General features: G+C 34.3%; 2 protein-coding genes across 8 annotated transcripts; one reads left to right on the top strand and one right to left on the bottom strand.

Moving 5' to 3' along the window:
- The first annotated feature begins 2,424 nt into the window (after positions 1 to 2,424).
- LOC140880142 (telomere repeat-binding protein 4-like) lies at positions 2,425 to 7,216 on the top strand. 2 transcript variants are annotated; one of them, XM_073284301.1, is made up of 10 exons: positions 2,425 to 2,559; positions 3,590 to 3,735; positions 3,819 to 4,617; positions 4,728 to 4,892; positions 4,973 to 5,026; positions 5,128 to 5,207; positions 5,461 to 5,708; positions 5,873 to 6,193; positions 6,321 to 6,384; positions 6,759 to 7,216. In XM_073284301.1, exons 2-10 carry the CDS (start codon positions 3,655 to 3,657, stop codon positions 6,960 to 6,962), a joined length of 2,016 nt encoding a protein of 671 aa, XP_073140402.1. In that variant the 5' UTR covers positions 2,425 to 2,559; positions 3,590 to 3,654; the 3' UTR covers positions 6,963 to 7,216. The 2 variants fall into 2 exon arrangements, with proteins under 2 accessions (XP_073140402.1, XP_073140403.1); XM_073284302.1 differs by having other exon boundaries at positions 2,442 to 2,559; positions 3,652 to 3,735.
- A 4,226-nt stretch (positions 7,217 to 11,442) lies between these two features.
- Positions 11,443 to 21,585, bottom strand: LOC140882607 (RNA pseudouridine synthase 3, mitochondrial). 6 transcript variants are annotated; one of them, XM_073288701.1, is made up of 11 exons: positions 21,542 to 21,585; positions 20,516 to 20,640; positions 19,140 to 19,586; positions 18,561 to 18,632; positions 18,254 to 18,412; positions 17,876 to 17,923; positions 17,692 to 17,772; positions 17,413 to 17,529; positions 12,663 to 12,764; positions 12,425 to 12,583; positions 11,443 to 12,235 (listed from the first exon to the last, which is right to left on the bottom strand). In XM_073288701.1, exons 3-11 carry the CDS (start codon positions 19,446 to 19,448, stop codon positions 11,843 to 11,845), a joined length of 1,440 nt encoding a protein of 479 aa, XP_073144802.1. In that variant the 5' UTR covers positions 19,449 to 19,586; positions 20,516 to 20,640; positions 21,542 to 21,585; the 3' UTR covers positions 11,443 to 11,842. The 6 variants fall into 6 exon arrangements, with proteins under 6 accessions (XP_073144802.1, XP_073144803.1, XP_073144804.1 ...); XM_073288702.1 differs by lacking the exon at positions 21,542 to 21,585 and having other exon boundaries at positions 19,140 to 19,555; positions 20,516 to 21,121; XM_073288703.1 differs by lacking the exons at positions 20,516 to 20,640; positions 21,542 to 21,585 and adding an exon at positions 19,648 to 19,849 and having other exon boundaries at positions 19,140 to 19,555.
- Positions 21,586 to 23,343: the final 1,758 nt, after the last annotated feature.

The following is a 23,343-nucleotide window of genomic DNA, read 5'->3' as shown; positions in this document are numbered from 1 at the left end:
CATATGAAATCTTTTAAGCCCTCCTCAACTATGTAATCTCATACCTACACAGTCTCAGAATCGCCTCTCATTCCGGCACGGGATCGGTTTATTCATGTCTCCCTCCGCCTAGAAGCCTACCAGGAGCCGCTCATTGTCCGTGCAACCTCTTGGCACCGGCGATCACTCCCTGCCTCCTCAGCCCCGGGCGTCATATGCCCACCAGCTTCCGTTTGGTTCGTCCCCGAACCATACCGTACTAAAAGAGGTCGGCTCTGATATCATTTGTAACGACCCACTATATCAAGACGAGTCTTTTCAGCGTGCTTATGTCCTCACTCACACGCACCCTGAGAAACTTCTCATGAGGTCACCCATCCTAAAATTGCCCCAAGTCAAGCACGCTTAACTTTGGAGTTCTTATATGATGAGCTTCCGAAAAAAAGATGCATCTTTTTTATATGAGCAGTACATATGAAATTTTTTAAGCCCTCATCAACTATGTAGTCCCATACCTACACAGTCTCAGAATCCCCTCTCATTCCGGCAAGGGATCGGTTCATTCATATCTTCCTCCGCCTAGAAGCCTACCAGGAGCCGCTCATTGTCCGTGCAACCTCTTGGCACCGGCGATCACTCCCTGCCTCCTCAGCCTCGGGCGTCACAGGGCGAGTGTACTAATTTTATAAAAGGTTAGGGATGAAGACGCCTATTAAAATTTCACAGGAGAGAAGTGTGCATTTTTAATATTTCACAGGGTGTTTGGTGCAAATAACTCAATTAATAAACAATACTAATATATTTTTTTAAAAAAAATCAAATAACAATATTTAATAGGATGTTAATTGACTAAAATGATGGTAGTTCTGGTAATATATATTAAATTAAAATTTTGTATCAAACATATATATATATTTTGAGATGGTATCAAACATATTTTGAGTGAACTACAACCAACAAATTTTACAAAAGCATTATATGAGACTATTTTATGAGTCAATTTTGTTATACAAATTTTTGACTTCATTTGATTTATGAAAAATATAATTTTAATTGTAAACATGAACTCGATCGACCTATCTCACAAAATAGATCGGTGAAACCGCTATAAAGTTTGGTAAAATCAATCAAAAGCTTTGAAAATATCAAAATTTGGGAATATAAGGAAAGAAAAGTCATGTCATTATTGAAGTTTAAATAGCACACAATAAGAGAGCGAAGAATAAAATGTTACAAAAAACTTTGACCGCACATGAGTTTTTGATGTTCTTTTTGGTTAGGATAAATACAATTAATACAATTCCAACACGATACTGTCGTATATAAAAAGAGTTTGTGATATTGTACTTTATGAAAATGCATATTTATTAATTAATGATTAAAATAAGTAAATGAGTGTGGTGACACGTGGCACATTCTATCTAAGAGATAGGCATAGTGGTGGTTGTAAAGAGTTTGATAAGAAATAGGAAGTGGTCCAGACGTCCGCTTTTGTCTATGCGAGCATATGAGTATTAAACTTTGGATTTGTTTATGCTAGCACATGGACAATATCAATATACTACAACCAACGACTCGTGTTTTTTTTGCATTTAAGATAATCTCATTTGAAATGAAATCATATAAAATGCTTAAAAAATAAACCGTTTGAATCTCCATTCGAACACTATTCAAATAAAATAGCATAGACAAAACCCCCAAACTTTATTCCCAACCTGGAATTAGAAGAAGAGATTTAAGGCCAACCCCCCACCTATTTAACCGGACTATTTTACCCCTCCTACCGGCTCATCCGGTCTTGTGGTCAATAAAATATTCATTATCTGATCCACACATATGCCCACCGCATCCTGAGAAATATAAAATTTTAAAATTCATTCATCCTTGTTTTATTTTATTTATATTTATATACACCTACACATAGAACTGGGAATTCATTTTTTTTAATTTAACATTAAACAAATTATGAATAAAATTTCAACAACTTTTTATTTGATGGAAATTGAAAAGAATGGATCTGAATGCTGGTTAAGATTCGTGTGATATCGTATCACGAATTTATATCCGTGAAAATAGTCGATTACAAAAAAAAAAGTAATATTAAAATAATATCATAGGAATATTTGGGTTGAATGTTTTTTAATAAAGATATATCATTAGTTTTCTATTTATTGTGATGATTTTTATGTAAACGATCAAAGTTACATGATAAAATTATGGACTTTACAATATGGTATTAAATTAAATTAATTAAATTATGAAAATGTAAATGATGAGATTTGGATGGGAAATAATTAGATTTAAATTAAATAGCGGGGGTTTAATAAACAGTTTTTTTTTTTTTTTTTTTTGAAAGAGGGGGTTTAATAAACAGTTGGTTGGGTTGGTTGCTTGTATTTTCCCAAATCCCAGAGGTTTAATAAAAAATATTATTATTAATAATAATATATTATTATATAAACAAACTTCTTACAACAACAAAGCAAACAGTTCATTTGCGTGACGTAAATTCGAATTTTGTGTATAGAAACGTCAAAGGTTCAAGAAGGATTTCTCTCCGCGAATCAGATCAATCATCGGGTAAAATTCGATTTCTGTTTGTGATCATTTTTGCTTCCGATTTCTTCTTATTCTTCTTCTTCTTCTGTTTTTTTTCCCCTGATTTGGTTCGGATTTCTGGTGTGGGTTTGTGAGATTCTGGGTTTTTGTTTTTGTCCCGAATTCTGGGTGATCTCCCCGAGATCTGATCGAATTCTGCTAAATTTTGTGATTTACGTTCGAGTGATTTCGGTTAGAGTGCAAAAATGAGAATTGTTGTTTAAAATTAGCGGCAGATCTGGAATTTAGTGCAAGTTTGGCGTGGTATTTTCTGCCGAAACTTTAAAAAAAAAATTTAAAAAAAAAAGACCAACTTTTTTTTTGAAACCAAAAAAAAAAGAAAAAAGAAGACCAACTTAAAATGCCTGGTGTTGTATCTTTTCTTGAATTTGAAGTTTGCAACCGTCTACTTGTGGTTTTATTTGATTCGTTTTAATTGTTCAGATTTTGTCGAGTTTTTGGATGCCATTGTGCGAAGTTTCTATGATGTAAAAAGAAGTTCAGAGAGTGGTGTCCTACAGATTATTTAATTTACTTCTCAAGAAATTTACCTTTTTGTTTAGATTTTCCCCCCTTCCATCTGTTTTAGCTTCCAGGCGGTCTCTCTTGATTTATCAATGTGAAAGTTTTATGTTTTAGATGGAAATGTGTTGGTGAAAAAGTCGTTTTTTTGTTGGATCTAGTAAACACTTTGTTTTGTAAATGATCAAATCTCCATTCTCGGTTGTGAAACATGGATGAGTTAAAGTAAGCTTGTTTAATCTGTAATGTGAATTTGGACTGGTCATAGATTGAAATGCTTTTTTGGAGACTACTTGGTCACTCTTCTCCTTCGTGGACAATTGGAACGTACTACTTAGCCACACTTTTGAAGTGGTCATGATTCATTAGCATGGTTTTATCTGGTTTTTGGTTGACTACGTTCATGACTTGTGTTTTGATTGATTATATACCATCTGCGAGGAAACTGTGATTTCTTACCTGTTGACTGATGCATGCCCAACTTTTGTAGATTGAGGGTGACTTCACATCACATCATTGCATTTGATGATTTCATATTGGCATGCTGTCTAGGATATGGTGTCAAAGAAGAGGTTGGATGATAAGTTTAATGGCTTCCAAGTTCCAGTTATTCCTAGGGCTCCTAGATCGATTCGGGTAACATTAGTTCTAAATCATGTGCTTTACGCCATTTTTATTGTATATACAGACTAGTGTCTCATCTTTGTTTTTATCTCTAGAGGAAAGGCCGCACATGCAAGAAATTGGTGGAAGACAATGAACTTTGCCCCTTTGAACTACTTGCAGCTGTAGCTGGAAAGTTATTGCAGGAGAGTGAAAGCTCTGCTTGCAGTAATGCAGGCGAAGGGAAAGGGCAGCTTGGAATTGGTCGAGATGGTTTTGTTGGGGGACAACATGGTAACCCTTCGAAATTAGAGGGCTTTGACCATGGAAGTTGTGCTGAGAGTGTGTTTGTTCAGGAAGTTTCTGTTCAGGAGTGTAATCTCTTGTCCGATTTAGAGGGATTTCCATCTGAGGGAAATGCTCCCATTTTGGAATGCTCTTTTGTACATGCAAGCTCGGGCTTACTCAAGAATGTTGATTCAGATATTAAGCTAGGATTGTGTGATGGCAAGACTGATGATAGGTTTAATAACAAAATGGAGAATGGACCAGAATCGCAGTCAGATGATAACAAAAATCATATTAGCGACGTATCTGTGGCTACCCCATCGATTGTAAAGGATCCAGCTGCAGAATCTGTGAATACTAATGTACTGATTAATTCAGATAGCAATGTACAGTTGCCCTTGTACCGGGACCCCGTCACTGGGGCTTTCTTAAGTAACCACTGGAATAATGTAAAGTTAGGAAGTAGTGATGATGACGAATATTCTTTTGGGTGCAATAAACCTAGCACCAAGATTAGGTCCTTTAGGCCACAACCATGGAATGGAAACCGTAGGATAAGGAAGATGTTGACATCCAAATACTGGAAAGTAGCTCCAAAACTGAAGGATTGTGATCTTTACAACTCTGGTAAGTGGGATTGAAATATTTATATTATTTTGAGTTCTAAATTTCTGCTTTTTTATGATCTCTGTGTGAAATTTATATCCAACTCCCACCAACATAATATTTGTTACCAGGTGAGAGAATGAGGTCCTTCTACAGATACAGGAAGAACATTTATGCACGAGAAAGGTATCAAAGAGCACCTATTAAGAAAAGGAAACTATTTGATCATCGCTTTACCATTGCCTATGATCAGAAGGCCAGCAGTGAAAGTATCTCCAGTTCCCCTGAAAAGCGAGGTCCTTGATCATTTCGTTTTACTGTATTACTTGTTCTATTTTTAGCTATGTTTCTGAGGCATCATTGCAATATCTTGCAGCAAGTGGACTGCCAGCTTCAGTGAAAGGTTACCAGAAAGTAAAGGATTCTCGTGGTACAAGAGATTTGACTACAAAGTTCATGGATTCCTTTTCTAGCTTGATCTTTGTTTGATACAAAAGAAGTTCTTATGGATTTTTTTTTCTCTTCATTCAGTGAAATTTAGCATCAAGTCTTTCAGGGTCCCAGAACTTTATATTGAAGTCCCTGAAACTACAACTGTTGGTTCGCTGAAGGTTTGCCCTTTTTTCATTTTTCACTGTTACATACGACATATAGTATCTTTATTCTTGTGTATAGGCGAGACATGAGGCATTTTTTCTTGTGATGTAACGAGACATGCCATTTTGGTGTGAGTTGCAAGGGTTTACCACATCACCATCATTTAAAACATAAGGGTGGTGGAGATTTATTCCTGCATGGCAAGATGCTTCGGAAATTTAATTCATGAAAGCTAAACTATTGGGGTTCTCCGCATTTTTTGTTCAGAGAACTGTATTGGAGGCTTTTACTGCTATACTTAGTGGTGGAATACGAGTAGGGGTGGTTCTTCAAGGAAAGAAGGTCCGAGATGAGAATAGAACTCTGCAGCAGGCTGGTATTTCCGAGAGTTGCAATCTTGATACTCTCGATTTTACATTAGAGCCAAGGTTGTCAAATCTTTCATCATCCATGACACAGAAGAAGCTTCCCCTCGTATTGCCATGTGAAGGTGATGCTGATCAACAGTTACCTAGGTATGATGATATCTTCATTCTTCAGTTTACTTTTGTTGAATGTCCAGCTATTTTTCAGATTGAGAAATGATGCTGTTTAGCTAGGTTTAACTCTACTATAATGATATTTCTTTAATTGATTGCCATTTCTTGGTGGACCTGTTAGTTATGTATTATATCTTCAGGTCTCCCACCACTACAGACTTTGGTTCGGGGATTTCGAGTTCCTCCGATGTTCCAGTTGATACTAAGTTGGATACTAATGTTGATAACAGAAAGCCTATCTCCTCTCCAGAGACCCCTACTAACGCACTGACAGATGGTTCAATTCCCGATTTGATGGCATTGGTTCCAGTCGATCCAATGAATGTGGATTCACTAGCATTAGTTCCAGTGAACCCGAAACTTAAACGCGGTGAAGCTTCGCAGCGTCGAACAAGGAGACCGTTTTCCGTATCAGAGGTGGAAGCCCTGGTTGAGGCGGTTGAAAATCTTGGGACAGGAAGGTAAGAACTTCTAGACGATCTTGGAGGATGTGAAGTGTAGATTGTTGAGAATATTGACGGATATCCTCTCTTCTTCCTATGTTTCAATAACATATGTTGAGATCTTTAATTAAACTTCATTGTACAGGTGGCGCGACGTTAAAAAGCGTGCTTTTGAGGATGCGGATCATAGAACCTATGTTGATTTGAAGGTAGGAATTGTGTGTCATGTCATCTGAATTCTGTTAGTTTTTAGAAATTTGTTTCCTCTTCCACACGTATACTTTCTTGATTTAGGATCTAAGTTCTTGTTATTTAGTTTTATAAGAATGCTTTCGTCAGTTTTAAATATAAGATCCATCATTTTAGGAGAGGATCTGCCAAATATTATCTGTATTTCACATGCTTATAGATGTACGATACCCGATTAATCTTTTGTTGAGTACTATGATTTCATTAAAAGCTAAAGAATCTGTCACATGGATTGTTTTGGATATGCTTAGATTCTAATCAATAAGTTAATCGAGCAAATAATTAAATAAATCAAACTTTTCACCATGTGATGAAAGTTTTTTTGTTTATGCAGGATAAATGGAAAACCTTGGTTCACACGGCTAGCATATCCCCTCAGCAAAGACGTGGTGAACCAGTGCCACAGGAGCTCTTAAACCGAGTCTTATCCGCCCACAGTTACTGGTCTCAGCATCAGTGTAAGCAGCAGCATGGAAAGAGTTCGATGGAGCGCCTTAAAATCGTCGATGATATCCGTGGTGAAATGGTCGGGGCATGAAGAGTTTAGAACCTCCTGTGAAAATGTATAAAGTCTCACTTCTTTTTATAGGAAAACTTGACTCATTGAACTGTAAAAATGTGTGATTTATTTTAAGTTCGATTGATGTAGTATTCTTGTCGTAGCCACTGATTGGTATGTGCTAAACTGGCTCTTTGTAAATAGTCGGTGGAATAAAGGTGTTCTAGTTGAAATTACAGTGTTTTGTATTTATTTTTTCAGACTTTGAAACAATAATAAGCAAATGATTTATTGCAGATTTTTAACTTGTGCTTGTGAATTATGCTTTCTTTAAGCACCCTTTAAATTACCAAGTACTATTGCATTGCATATTTGACATATTCAGAAGAGGTGCGATTCAATAGATTTTGGGTTGTAAGAGGAATTATATAGATGAGAATTTATAAATCTTGTAATCATTTATGCTGGGAGATGATTTGAAGTGTCACATTGATGCATGTGAAATTAATTAGCTTGCATGTTTTGTCTAAAGTTGGAATTTTGTTCACATGTATAGCACTTTCATTAACATAAAATAGTAATTCACGCACGCAAAAATTCACGCGCAAAAATAGTTTATATTATATAAATGGTTTATATTACATCTAAAAATAATGAACATTTTTTATATTTTTAAATTAAAAAATATAATTGAAAGATGAAAGTTATAATTAGCAAGAACATTTTTTTTCATTCATTAATTTGACCAATGTGATTATTCTAAGGGGTTTATGCATTATTATATTGTATAGATAATTTTGTCTCTTAACATTTAATATTAATTCGTAGGAAAAACTGTAATTTTGTTACTTTTTGGTTTTTGTTTATCAAATTTTAACATTTTTTTTTATTTAGGTAGATTTAAAAGTTTTTTTTATAATTTTTTTGCTCGAAATAAGCATGTCTTGAACCCATACTCAAATCTCGTCTGTAATGCGGACAAATACATAAAGATTATAATTTAAATAAAGATTGTATTTGTACTTTCAAAACGAAAATCAATTCCGTGATGTTATGTTGCACACTCCACAATCAACGGTAGCATGAATAAAATGAACAAGATGCACATGCACTTACAGCTGTCAATTCATGCTGCATGTGTCCACATTCAAAAAGTTCGGAGAATTGGCTCGTGGCTTTGTATTTTCCTTCCAGTTTTTTTTTTTTTTTTTTTTTTTGTATTTATTTCCAAAATTTAATGTGCTGTCAGAAAAGTTTATGGATAAGAGTTTAAATTGTCTTTATAGTAAAATTATTGGCGTGACATTAATTGCTTTTGGTCTTTAGATAAAGGTCAAACATTTTTTAAGGGCTACTCGTATTCAATCCTAGAGGCCAAGTCTAGCTCTATGTATATGCACATTAAGCATATTTATTACATCTGTATATCTGCATATATTTTAAATTAAATATACAAATACACATACACGCGTGCACACACACACAAATATATATATAGAGAAGTTTTAAGTTGCCCAACAAACTTTTATCCACTTCGTCTCCGCCGGATTTTAGTTGTTTTTGTTTTTTATTTTTCGCACCACTAAAACACGGCACCGAGTTTTAGTGGTCGGACACGAAGTGAACATCACTTGTTGGACAGCTCACACCCTAGGTTGCGGGGGATCCGTGTGCTCCCACGTTCCAAAACAACTCCGATTGCTTTGAAATTTTCACGATAGGATCGTCTCGAAAATGTGAATCAAATGATGTATCATATGATACCTCGTGAAGATGACCGAAAATTGGGTGAAATCTGCAATTTTCGGCCATCTTCACGATTCCGACCACCGAAATTGAAATTGGTATCATATGATATATCAATGGATTCACATTTTCGAGACGATTATATCGTAAAAATTTCAAGGCAATCGGAGTTGTTTTGGAAAAGGTACGGAGGATCAAGACTCAATATATATATATTTATATTTAATATATATCTAGTATGATTAGAAACATAATCATGCACTTAAAGATACCGTTTGGTATCATTGATGAGATGTACGATAGATGAATAAAAACATGATGAGATGTAGATAAGCAAGACATAGATATGAATAATATATTGTTTTGTATGTTTTTGATTTTGTAGGATTATTGTGTTTAATCTATTAATTACCATTTTCAATTTCACACAATGTCACTTATATGACGCACATCCTCCACTAATATCATGGGTTGAGAGGTATTTAACATCAAGCCTACATCTAACGTCATATCGGGCCATGAGATATCATTGAGTTAACAAAAAAGAAAGAAACACGAGATTAATAAAAATTTGTGTCTCATCCCATTTTCATCTCATGTACCAAATGACTTATGATTTATCAAGAGTCAAGGACAGAATTAAATAATGTCAATGAAGCTTAATTATAGGTTTTGATTTATTATGTTAAAAACATTTTATTGAATAAACTTTTATCAAATAATATCTTGCATATATATACTTCTATGCTCGAAAATAAAATAATGTATTAATCTATGAAGTAACTGTTTTGCCATTTTAATGGACGAATAAAAATAATTTATTATTATAAAACATGTTCTAGTAAATTATATAAAAATAAATAAATAATTTGTTAATCATAAATTAATAACTTAAAACTTTAAATATAATTAGCTTAAAAATTTTGGGATACAATCTATATAAACCAAAACTCATATAAAACAGTCTCATGGATCAATTTTGCGAAACGAGTTTTCTATATTTGAATTGATCCATTAAAAAATATTATTTTTTATGGTTAAAATATTAATTTTTTATTGTAAATATTGATTTATTACAATTTACATGTCTTATAGATAGATCGTCTCAAAAAAGACACGCTCACTATATGGTTAAAATATTATTTTTGAGAACCACATATTTGAATTTAGCATCATATTAATTGTAGTCGAGTACATTTTTAAGGACACCTCCAATGGCAGGTTTATGGATTGAAGTTCAAAATATGAAACTTCAAAAATGAACCTACTACTATTGGAGGCAATGGGTTAATGGTTATGAACCATGTTTATTTCTGTAAAAAGTGCATATTCTGTCGCGTGGATCCCGCAGATAACCCCAAATGTTTCTCTTTTTATAAGAAAAAATATTGATTTTTTTTAATATGTGCACCCTACTAAGCGTAATTTCAATATTTTTTTAAACAAAGTTTTGATTTTTTAAAGATACAACATAATATCCTATATAAAAAAATGTATTATTTTTATAATATGACATTTTATTTATTTTATAATTTATTAAATTATTTAAAAAATAATATATATGAATAATAATTAATTAATTATACAAATTAAATTGATTATTATAAATATATATTTAGTTAAATATATAAATAAAAATTAAAAATAATAGAAATAAATTAAAATGATAGAATCAACGTGTGATTGGATGGTGAGATCCCCAAAAATATTGTTTTTAGGTTAAAGATTGGAGAAGAAATGTTTAAAAAATAGAAAAGATTTTAAACCTTTGATGTCACTATAAGAGCATCCCCAAGGGACGATCAAGTTGGGCGGTCAAGTCCAACTTGATCGCCCCTTTTTTTCCTCGCCCCCTCCAAGGGGCGAGGAAACCGCACGTGGAAGTTTTCGCGTGCGGTCATGTAAGGGGGCTCCGCGCGGTCAAGCCCTCCCATTTTATTACTATTATTTTTTATGCGGGGCCCACCACTATTGTTTGTTTTTTTTTTAATTTTTTTTCACGCGGGGCCCACCATTATTTTTTAAAAATAAATGAAATTAATTGTAAAAAAAATCAAAAATTTAAGAATAATTAATAAAAATATTTAAAAAGGTCAACGACTATATTTTTTTAAATTTATTTTTGTCAAGTTTAATTCATGTGTATTTTTTTCATGTTTGTTTTTTTATTTTGGAATATTATGTATGCTTTTAAAATTATTTTTTATGTTTTAAAAAATATTTTTTTATTTTTTATATTTATGTGCATTTTTAATGTAATTTTAAATTTAATTAAGTTTATTTTTGATTTGTTATAAATTTGTGTATTTTATTATGTTTTAAAAACATTATTTAATATATTAAAAACATTAATATTTCAACATCACCATTATAACATCACCACACCATTGTAGAAACACACAATGAAGTTATCAACGCTGACATCATCATGCGATCAAGTTGTCAACTTGACCACACCAACTTCGTCACATCCTTGTACATGCTCTAAGGTACCGTTTGATATATGAGATGAAAGTGAGATGAGACACAAATTTTTACTCATTTCATGTTTCTCTCATTTTTTGTTAACCCAATGATATCTCATGGCCCGATATGAGATTAGATGTAGGTTTGATGACAAATATCTCTCCACCCATGGTATTAGTGGAGGATGAGTGTCATATAAGTGACATTGTGTGAAATTGACAATGACAATTAAGAAAATAAACACAATAATCTTACAAAATAAAAAACATACAAAACAACATATTATTCATAATTATGTCTTGCTTATCCATATCTCATCATGTTTTTATTTATCTATCGTACATCTCATCCATGATACCAAACGGTATCTAAATGTAGCAAAAATGAACCCAAAAATTGGGTTCAAGACTGGAGATGCCCTGAGTAAACAATCATTAGAATATCGACACAAATATAGTGTACAAGTTCTCGCCGACTTTAATGGACACTCGTGCATACATTGAACACAATTCTAAAGTGAGGGAGACATCACTCAAACACCAAACTTCTAAATTTCCCTTTCAAGTTTTAAGATGAGGAGCCGTAACATAGAATGTAGTGGTTAAACTTTCAATTTTGTATGGAACTTAATGTTTTAATTGTGAGTTCATATTTCTAAGTCACTATGATATTCTATTGGGGGAATAAGGCTCATTTCCAGACATGCTCTAAACCAAATAGGAGGACATTAGATTCCAACTAATTTTCATATGAGAAGGCATTGGCGCCACGATACGCAGGATATCTGGTTTTGAATCTTGCTCAGAGTTTGCAACAGATTTTCTGAATTTTTGCTTGTTAAGATTGATTAACTTTGCAATGTTAGGTAGCACCATTTCCCTGCAATGCAAATGCAGAAGGGGAACTTTTGATAAGACACTGCCTCTTTGAACATCCAGACCTTCAGGCCGCTTCAATCTGTAAGGTTCTCCAGTGTTCGGTTCGAAATCAACTCTGGGCATTTGCTTCCATCTTCTGTGAACGAACCAACCATACCTGTAGTCACCAACTATGGGAGTACCAAGAGCCTCAGCACAGTGCACTCGAAGCTGCAAAAAGAACTGAGTAACAATTACTCAAAGGTGCATATTTTGTCCTCTGTACCAGAATCAAAAACATCGCCGAGTAAAGTAGTCAACTGCGCCAAGGGTAAAACATGTAAAATGTGAAGTAATTGCAGAATGTTTATCAACTCAAGTAATTCTCAAATACTCAGAATAGGAAAAGGACATCAACTTTCTTTGCGGAACCTGATGTCTGCAGCTTGTACGTGGGCACAACTCAATCCAAGAGCATCCATTGATCATGGGACCAAGCACACGATATTCAGTTATCGCCTCTTGGGAAGCTTCTAAACCAGAGTTATGAGCCAGAATAACCCTGTCAGTTTCTCCATCATCTACAAGTACCTGCAACAACAAGAAATGTGATTCTCCTTGTCGTATAAATCCAGCATTCAAGAGGACGCTGTCATGTCAAAGAGACAACCTTTGTCAGCGGGGCACAAATTAAGCCTTCTGGTTGCTTCGGGGAACCTATGACCAATGCCCAATATCTCTGATAGACTGTCTTATTAGAACAGTTCAAAACCTTGAATCAAGCAGATCAGAGAGGATATTGATAAGATTTGTATTCTATAATTTATTATTTTATTCATCTCATAAGCAAATATATATAGGAAATACAATCATAATCAACTCCACTAAACAAGCCCCTAAACATTCTAAATTAAAACAAAGATTATTCCCCTAATTCTGCAGTAATGATACTGCAATTTATTTAATAAAGGAAAGTGAATAAAATATTGCTTGATTTTGTTGAAGAATATCATAAATTAACACTCCTCCTTGATACTCTTCTTTAAGACTCCAAGCATTGAACGTAGCAGCTGAAACTTAGCTCTTGGAAGTGCTTTAGTAAGGATATCTGCAAGTTGATTCTCTGAGCTGATGTGTTCAAGCTTTATTTCTCCAATCTTCTCAGCTTCTCGTATGGCATGATATTTAACATTAATATGCTTGGTTCTTCCATGTTGCACAGGATTTTTTGCAATGGATATTGCTGATTTGTTATCAACCCAGATTGTTGTTGCTTGCTCTTGAGGGTGACCAAGATCTGTCAAGACTTTTCTAAGCCAAACAGTTTGATTTGCAGCATTTGCAGCTGAGATATACTCTGCTTCTGCTGAAGATTGAGCCACCACTTCTTGTTTCTTTGAGTTCCAAGAAAAAACTCCACTTCCAAAAGAAAAACAGTAACCTGATGTGCTCTTTGAGTCATCGAGACTCCCAGCCCAATCGCTATCTGAAAAACCTTGAAGGTTTCCACTTTCAAATTTGCTGAACCAAAGTCCAAAATCAGTAGACCCTTTGATGTATCTCAAAACTCTTTTAGCCACTCCAAGATGAATTTTAGTAAGAGTTTACATAAATCTTGAGAGCAAGCTTGCTGAAAACATTATATCTGGCCTTGTCGAGGATAAGTATAGCAAGCTGCCAACAATGCTTCTATAAACCGAAGCATTTGTTTTTTCACTTCCATCTTCCTTTTCTAGCTTCTCATTTACATCCAAAGGAGTTGCTGTTGGTTTAGCTTTATCCATATGAAACTTTTTCAGAATTTTCCATGCATACTTTGTTTGAGAAATGAAAATACCTTTACTTGATTGGATAATTTCCATTCCAAGAAAATATCCCATCTCTCCCAAGTCAGACATCTCAAATTCCTGCTCCATCTTCATTTTAAAGCTTTCTACAGCCATTGTATCTCCTCCTGTCACCAAAAGATCATCAACATATAAAGAAATCATTAGCTTTACCTCATTTCCAGATTTTTGTGTGTACAATGTGGCTTCACTTTCACTTTTAACCAAGCCATTTTGTAACAAATATGCATCAATCCTGCTGTACCAGGCTCGTGGAGCCTGTTTCAAACCGTAGAGTGCCTTGATGAGTTTATAGACTTTATCTTCTTCTCCGGAGACTGTAAAACCTTCAGGCTGCTCTACATATATATTTTCCTCAAGTACACCATTGAGGAAGGCTGACTTGACGTCCAAATGATGTATCTTCCATCCATGCTTTGCTGCAAGAGCTACTAGAAGTCTAATTGTGTCATGTCTTGCCACCGGAGCAAAAGTATCGGTGTTAATCTTGCCTTAAGTTTGTTAATAGAACCATTTGAGTTCAGTTTGGTTCTATAAACCCACTTAACACCAATTACCTTTTGATCATTCGGTTTCTTCACCAGCTGCAACGTATGATTCTTTTCTATCATATTGATTTCCTCTTCCATGGCTTTTCTCCAGCCTTCATGACTTGATGCTTCATTGTAGTTCGCTGGTTCAAGTGTCACTACATTGCATCTTTCATAAATCTCTTGTAAGGATCTAGTTCCTCGTATACCTTGGTCCTCATCATCCGAGTCTTCTTCCTCAATGATTGCAGTTCCTTTATCATGTAAAGTTTCTGCTTGAACTTTATTCAGTGTTTTCAGCTTCTTTTCTTTCCAGTCCCAACTAGCAGCTTCATCGAATTTGACATTTCGACTTACAACAATTTTTTCAGTTTTGAGATTGAAAATTCTGTAACCTTTTGTGACATCGCTATACCCCAAGAAGATCCCAACATCTGATTTCTTGTCAAGCTTGTCTCTTTTCTCCTCCGGAATATGCATGTAACACACGCATCCAAATATCCTCAAGTGCTCAACAGTAGGCTTGCTATTGTACCATTTTTCGAATGGGACATGAAAGTTTAAGGCTTTTGTTGGAAGCAAATTCAGTAAGTACACTGCCATATTTACTGCTTCAGCCCAAAACTTTTTGGGCAATTCTTTTTCATGCAGAAGACATCTTGCCATTTCCATTACTGTTCTATTTTTCCTTTCACTTACTCCATTTTGTTGTGGAGTATATGGAACAGTAAGTTGATGCTTTATTCCTTCTTTATCACAGAACAGTTTGAATTCCTTGGAGACATACTCTGCTCCATTGTCGGATCTAAGCATCTTAATTTGACAGCCAACTTCCTTCTCCACATGTGCTTTAAACTTCTTGAATTCCCACAATACTTCTGATTTTTGCTTCAAAAACCTCACCCAACAGAACCTTGAGTAATCATCAATAAATAACAGAAAATACATGCTATTATTCAACGTTTTTGTACTCATTGGCCCACAAACATCAGAGTGTATAAGCTGTAATTTTTCTACAGCTCTCCAACTACTTTCAGAGAAGGGCAGTTTGTGTTGCTTACCAAATTGACATGCTTCACATAATTCATTCTTTTCTGCAATTTCAGGCAAGCCATTTACCAGGTTCCTTCGATGCAATAGACATAAATTTGGATAGCTGAAGTGTCCAAGTCTCTTATGCCAAAGCACTGAATTAACTTCCATAGAGGAATAGGCATGCATACTAGTTTGATTAGAGTTCAAGGGAAAAAGTTTGTCCCTCATATGTGTAGTCAATAATTCATTCCCCCATTGATCAACTATTATGCATTTCCTATTTTTGAAGTGTAATTCGTATCTCTTTTCCATCAATTGCCCAACACTCAGCAAATTTTGGCTTAGGTTTGGCACAAATAAAACTTCAGAGATAGTTTTGGTACCTTCGGGAGTGTTGATGCTGATAGTGCCTTTGCCTTTGACATCTACCCATGCTCCATTTCCCACTCTAACTCTTGAAGCATAACTTTTGTCCAACTCTCTGAAGATTTTCTCCTCATATGTCATGTGGTTTGAGCAGCCACTGTCGACAAGCCATGTATTTACTTCTTTTTCGGCAGCGTGATGTGTAACAACAAATAAATTCTCAAGTGGTTTCTCAAGATCTTCAGCCACTTGCGCCTGCTGGATAGTTTCTCCTTTCTTTTTACAAAACCTTGCAATATGTCCAAATTGATTGCAAGCTTTGCATTGAACATCTGGTCTGAACCAACATGTTTTTTCAGCATGCGATTTCTTTTTGCAGTGAGTACACGGTGGATATTTGCCTTTTCTTCCACCTCTTTGTTCACTATATTTCTTCTCTTTCCCTTTATTTTCTCCAGCATGCTTCTTTCCACCACTTGAATGACCTTCACTTAATCTTGCCATGAATGCTCCCTCAGATGCTTCTTCCTGCCTTATGCTCATTCTTTGCTCTATGGCTTGAAATGCATTCATTACTTCTGTCAGAGTGATAGTTGAGAGGTCCCTCGAATCTTCCAGCGACGAGATTTTTGCATCGAATCTCGCTGGGACACTTACGAGGACTTTACTCACTATTCTTCTATCCTGCAGATCTTCTCCATGAAGCCTGAGTTGATTCACGATCCTCATTAGCCTGTCGGTGTAATCCTTCAAAGTTTCAGAATCATCCATTCTAAGAATCTCAAACTCCCTCCACAAATTCAGAACTTGAATTTGCCTTGTTCTATCACTCACTTGGAACTCTTGCTTCAATTGGTCCCAAGCTTGTTTCGCTGTTTCACAGTTCATGATTCTTGTGAAAATAGGTTCTGAAATCGACGAGTGAATTGCAGCCAAAGCTTTGTATTTCTTTGCGCTCTCTTCACTGTGTTGATGGATTTGTGCTATTGTAGGATTTTCTCTCAATGGTGGAGGATCTCTACCTGTTTCCACAGCATCCCAGAGGTCAAATGCCTTCAAATATGCCTTCATTTTCACAGCCCAAACGGGAAAATTTTCCCCATCGAAAATTGGCGGTGAAGACATAGAGAAGCCTTTGAATGCCATTGAGTTTTTCTTCTAGTGTTGTCTTTTGCGGTGACTGGAAAAGCTTGCTGGTTTTTTTTCGCTCTTTTTTTTTTTTTCGCCCTTATAGATCAAAATGCTTTGATACCATGATAAGATTTGTATTCTATAATTTATTATTTTATTCATCTCATAAGCAAATATATATAGGAAATACAATCATAATCAACTCCACTAAACAAGCCCCTAAACATTCTAAATTAAAACAAAGATTATTCCCCTAATTCTGCAGTAATGATACTGCAATTTATTTAATAAAGGAAAGTGAATAAAATATTGCTTGATTTTGTTGAAGAATATCATAAATTAACAGATATAAATAGGAAGTCCTTGGAATTCATTACAGATTGAATGAGAAAGAATAATCAGTAAAACTCCCTATATTGCTACTATGCGGTGTGGTGCATGAAACCGTGGAAAAATCCACAACCAGGAACTCTATATTAAATGGCCGGCAGATTCGATTCAACAGTAGTACCTTAAACATGGAGTCTGCATTTCGAACACCATTGAACAACTGTTGAAGATAGAAAATGCTCTCCTTTGTTCTTCCAAAAAGCAGGAGGCCGCTACTTTCCCTGTCAAGACGATGCACCTAAAAAGAGCAAGTAGTTAAGAATCAACAAATTTAAAATTATGAAACATGGAATTAGCAGATATATATAACAGAAACCACCAAATACTATTTTCAGGATGACATTGTGAGATTTGATCGACACCCTTTCATCATGCAGCAAAGAAAGACATTGTAACTCACCAACTTCGGGCCCTCATCATAATCATATGACAATGCTGCAGCTGCCAAAGCATCCATGCTGTTATGAACAGGCAGGTTTCCCTAATTACATGTCATGCAATATGCATTAACAACTCATAAGCAAAAGAGCATCAAGGAAACCAAATTGAAAGAAAATGTGGTTCATAAAGTCAAGAATGCCAACCTTTACTGGCAGTTTAGGAGGTTTGTTTAACACTAACACAGCAGAGTCCTGAAATTTTGAAGCTACACAATCAACAATATAGATAACAAACATCATGGCACTGCAGCAGAGTGGCCATTCAAGCATCATCACAAGTATAGCCATAGTAACAGAAAAACCGTATCTGGCTAACAGAACTGGATAGAGTAGACTGAAAAGGTGTTTAGTCTCTTTTCTCTCAATGTATTTGTGTGTCATAAAAGAGAATGGATAAAAAAATTAATAGCCATCAAAGAGCATTTCATACAAAGTACATCCACTATATTGCAACTGTTTGTGCTTCTCACATTTAACTAGACTAGAAGAAATAAAAGAAATATTGTTTAATCAACAACATGCCTTGTACTTCACAATTCTTTGCAAGTAGTCAATCTCATCAGCATTTGGATACAATGTCCCGCTCGGAATAACATCAAATCTCTTGGAAATTTGACTTTCAGCGATTGAAACAGGCACCGAAATTCTAGCACCGACCTCCATGACCTCATTATGTCTAACCTACACATCACTCATACGACTGAAAAATGATTGCAACGGCATAATAAATGTTGAACTCCAACAATGAAAAACTATAGTACGAAAGTATAAGATTTCCATCACCCAATAAGTGTCTTAAAGTTACAGTTGCTTCATAAAGCAATAGTACCTTCTTTGCGAGCATTGCTTGCCTTACGCAGCATCCTGATGAGTGGCTTGAATCAAGACATTCCATATGAACCTGTTCACAACAAGTAAGGGTATTTAACTACATTCTTCAAAGTTCAAACAGATTTTTAGCATCTCTTGCATGTTGGTAAAAAGCAGATTCTCTTCAACTTTCATGTGTAACTAGAGAAGTAAAGCAAATCAAGCTGCAAAGCACTGCATAACCTACAAGATCTACTGAATGCCCATTGTCTTTTCGCATATCTTTGTTAAAACCATTTCAAAAATTCGCAAAAGATCTTTGTTCTAAACATAAGCAAAATAGCTTATTGTGGTAATTGTGTATTTTGAAAAGGTCTTGTATTCCCTAGTTCCAGAGAAAAAATTATAAACAGCAAAAATACACGATGTTTCAGTAATTCATGGTGTAGAAAGATATTCTATGAGCTCTGCAATCAAATCATACAGAAAATGAAAACTGGGAAAAATACCCTTATGCAGGCACAACTTAAGGGGGTGCACTGAAAGAAAAACAAAAGAAAAAGAACCTCAGTAAAGAAATAAAAGTAACAACACTCACAAGGCCCCGATTGAAAAAGGTTTGGATGACATGTGGATGAATATCATCAAAGTAATATTTTAGCCAGCTGATGGCTGTGACATACGTAGCCGAGTTTGATTTTCTTCCCGGCAGAGGGTGCCCTGGGAATGGAGGCAAATATATCAGTTGCGGAGGCTTTGAATCTTCTTTTTGGCGGCACAAATGTGATACATTATCCGACCTTCTGATTAAGGCCTGGGCAGAAGTCGGTGGTGAGGAATGGATCTTTGACCCATGAATGTACCGAACCGGCAAGAGGCTATGGTGATTCAGGAGTTTCTTGAGCATATATGCAGCTTATTGATTTAACTGAATGCTGTCGAAACACCTTATGGACTTCGCTGAGCCATCGCATTCAGAAGCTTTCCAGCTCTACCCTTCTGGTATCTTATGCTCTGCGGAATTGAGTACAATTAATGCAAAAGCCTGGGAAAAGAGGTTGCGAAAAAATTATTTGCCGTTGAAAAAATCGGCATCTCATTCACACCATACAGAATCCAAACCACAACTTGGACATTACAACAAACACCTTCTTGATATGTATCTTCAAAATGGATATCCCGTGGTTTTCTGTTTTCGAGTCCACCAGTGCAAAATCAAAGGAAAAAAATTCTTAGTTCAATTTTGGATTTTGATTCAATGTTTTTCGAACTTTGATTTTTATATATTAACTATAAATTTTCGACCATTCCGTGTTATTGTTACGATGATATGGGAAAATGATAACATGATTTTGATAAATACTTACTTATCAAAATATCACGTTAACAATTGAATCAAAATAATATAAATTAAAAAAAATTAGTATATCAAAACCAAACTTTAAAAACTTAATGTATTAAAAGCAAATAAATTAATAGACAAAAATCACTAAAATCCACTAAAATTTCCTTAAATAGACTATAAAACAATATTATTCTTTTAAACTAATTCTCCAACCCCAATTTTTTTCCACAAAATCATCCAAGGAAATTAGAGCATTTATTTTTGTCTTAGGACCCAAAAATTATAATAAAATGAAATCCTCAAGTCCAAAAATATTGAATCAAAGCTTTTACATTTTTTAATTTCTAAAAATTTTACAAACAAATTCATATCTAAAATGCCCATAATGTTTAAATCTTAGAATTAACTCCCAATACTCTCTCCTCGAGGTTACTTGTCATGAAAGTCAATCAAATTTCATACATTACTGTCTACTCAATATTACTAAATAATTTAAAATTATCAGCTTCTAAAAAACAATCCACTAACATTTTTATATACATCATACACTTTACCAAATCAAGAAAATGATAAAAGTTTCATAAATTCTAATTAAGATATACACAAATATTGTTATTAAAATTACCAACCTATAATCTTGAAGGCTCACAAAAACAACCGAGCTGTGGATATGAAAATTTCTCTAGCAGTTTGTTGAAGTCAACAAAATTGGCTATGTTAATGCCCCACTCGAAGGCTGGCACCAAAAAATGAACTACAACACAACAACAACTAGAAGATTACATATATGGATCACAGTATTGGTCAAGGCAGGTTCTAGATCATAATGCGAACATCACAGTTAAAGAAACATAGAGAGAAATTCTCGTAAAAAGTAAACACAAAATAACCTTTGTGATATTAATCTACGATTTAACCCAACTCATAAAAATTTGAACGTTAGTTTACAATGGTTGTTAACAACAACAACAACAATAATAATAACTATAACTACTGAATCAAACATTAATCTGAAATAACTAGTGACTTTTGGAATAACTCTGCCGAAAAAAGATTAGCATAGTAAAAGACATCTTTCCCTTGAATCTTCTCCATTTCCATAAAATGAATAAGAATCAGAAAAATTAACGTAACCTCATTGTTCAAAAATATAAATTTCGTTAATTAGACAGATTAATTAATTTCATTGTCCAGCATGGAACAATGCAGTTATATTGATATGCTAAAATTAACTGTGGTTAATTAATTATAATTAATCCGTATCCAAGACACTAATATAGGTCCATTAGCTTAAACTTATGATCTGCTAAAACTTTGGTTTATTAAAAAAAAAAAAAAAAAAAAAACCTCTCCAAATTCTGTCACAAAACTACACTAATATAGGACCATTAGCCCCAATCCTCACCATATCTAAATTCTGACACAAAACTACATTTAGTTAATTATTAATTAAAGAATAAATGTGCCACCCAAATTAGATTCCCAGAATTCACAAGTTTTAAAGCGACAAGCAACCCAAAAAAAACCTTTGTAACAAAGAAGACAAGCGAAATTTGGTATTATGACACGACAGAAAGCGAAAAACAGAGCACATAAAATCGCAGGAAAAAAAAAAAGAAAAAGAATCGAGAGCTATGAAATCGCAGAAACTCCACTTTTGCAGCTTGGGCGAGAGGTTAACTCCACTTCTCCAGCTTAGAGCCCCAATTGAGTTTGCCTCGCTAAATTATTATTATCATTATTTCGAAACTTTTTATATAAAAAGAATCATTTAGACGGAATAACGGGTGCAATCACAAATTTTACATTTGACTAATATTTTATATATATTTTACATCAAATTTTTTAAAATTATTGTATCAAATTATTTTGATTCGGAATATTTACTGCAAAAAAATATTAACATAATTACAACATATAATTTTAAAAATAACTATAATTATAAAATACAAAAACTGGTAAAGTATTAAATCATAAAATTTACGTTAATAAAAATAATTTTAATTTTAATGCAATAATGAAATAAAAGTTTTGATAAAACACAATTTTTTTTAAAGTAATACGAGAAATTGCAAAATTATAAGTTAGAGAACGTGGAATGTATCGTAGAATGACATACCTTTATCTTTCTGCGACGCATTAAGTACTCTTTTTTGCGTCAGTAAATGAACATTTAGTGACGCTCACCGCACAACACGTCGCGAAAAGTCTTGATTCTTGTAGTGAATTATAAAACGCAAAGAACAAGGATTAAAGTAGTTGGCTAGGGAGAATAAGTTTCAAGAGATCAATAGTAGAAATCTAGTGATAGATTTCGTCGCTAATTATTTCGATGATCACTAATGTCAAAGTAATATATCGTTATCAACTACGGTTATAGAACTGACGAAGTAAAATAAACTTTTAAACTTCATCAATTAAAAATACAAGACTTCACTTATGGACGTGCTATAGCAAAATGGTCGAAAGGACCAACCCTCGCCCCCACGAACATGCACGGTACACCTACGTAAACGGCTATATACACCCTTAATTAGATATGACGATCGAGAAAGTGCTCTAATTAATTCCAATCTTTTCCTCACTAAAATATTAAGAATTAAGATGATGATGATAATTTTGATCACAAATCCACATATATACTATATATACGATCCCTTACACATTAAATTTTTATTTCAATTAAGCTACAAATTAAAGGGTACTGTTGTGCTTGCACCCCGCCTTGCATTGAGTGAGTCATGAGCGTAAAATTCACGACGCGACGATGCACACAGGATTTGTGAAGAGGATCAACCAGGAACGAGTTATACGCACATTATATATATTGCGGCAAAATCGAGTTAGCATGAAAGTTTCTCCAAAACTCAATTTTCCGAGTCTAATCTAGAAATGAGGATATATAGGAAATTATCGATCTCTTGGTGAATTTTTATTTTTATTTTGTTAATCTAGTGCTTTAAAAGATATCGTTTGCTTGATATGTTCTTAATTAGAATATACATCGAATCAATTAGTTTCAAATGTGTGAGTACTATATATATATATATACATAATTGATATTATAAGCACTCATGATGTGCACAACTAACGTGACATTCTCTACATTCAATAGGTGAATGTCACATCAGCAGGTGCACATATAAGTGCACATGATAGGTGCTCATCATATCAAAACTATATATATTTGCTATGGTGAACAACCATCGTGAAAACTTCTGTGAGCACCCTACTCACATGGCGTTCACCTATTGAATGCATAAGATGACACATCAAGGGTGCTCACATAATTGCTCACGGTGGTTGCTCACCAACTATATCGAATGAAGCTAATTTATAAAGTAAAATACACATAAATGTGAGTATTAATTTCGACATGAATTCCAACACAATTAGAAATGACAATCCACAAGGATACATTCAGTCGGTCCACCACGAATAGTAGGGTTTTCACTAG

This window comes from Henckelia pumila, chromosome 2 (genome assembly GCF_033568475.1).
Source record: "Henckelia pumila isolate YLH828 chromosome 2, ASM3356847v2, whole genome shotgun sequence".
NCBI lineage: Eukaryota > Viridiplantae > Streptophyta > Magnoliopsida > Lamiales > Gesneriaceae > Henckelia > Henckelia pumila.
The sequence above is the reverse complement of the archived record's forward strand: the minus strand, read 5'-3'. Positions and strand labels throughout refer to the sequence as shown.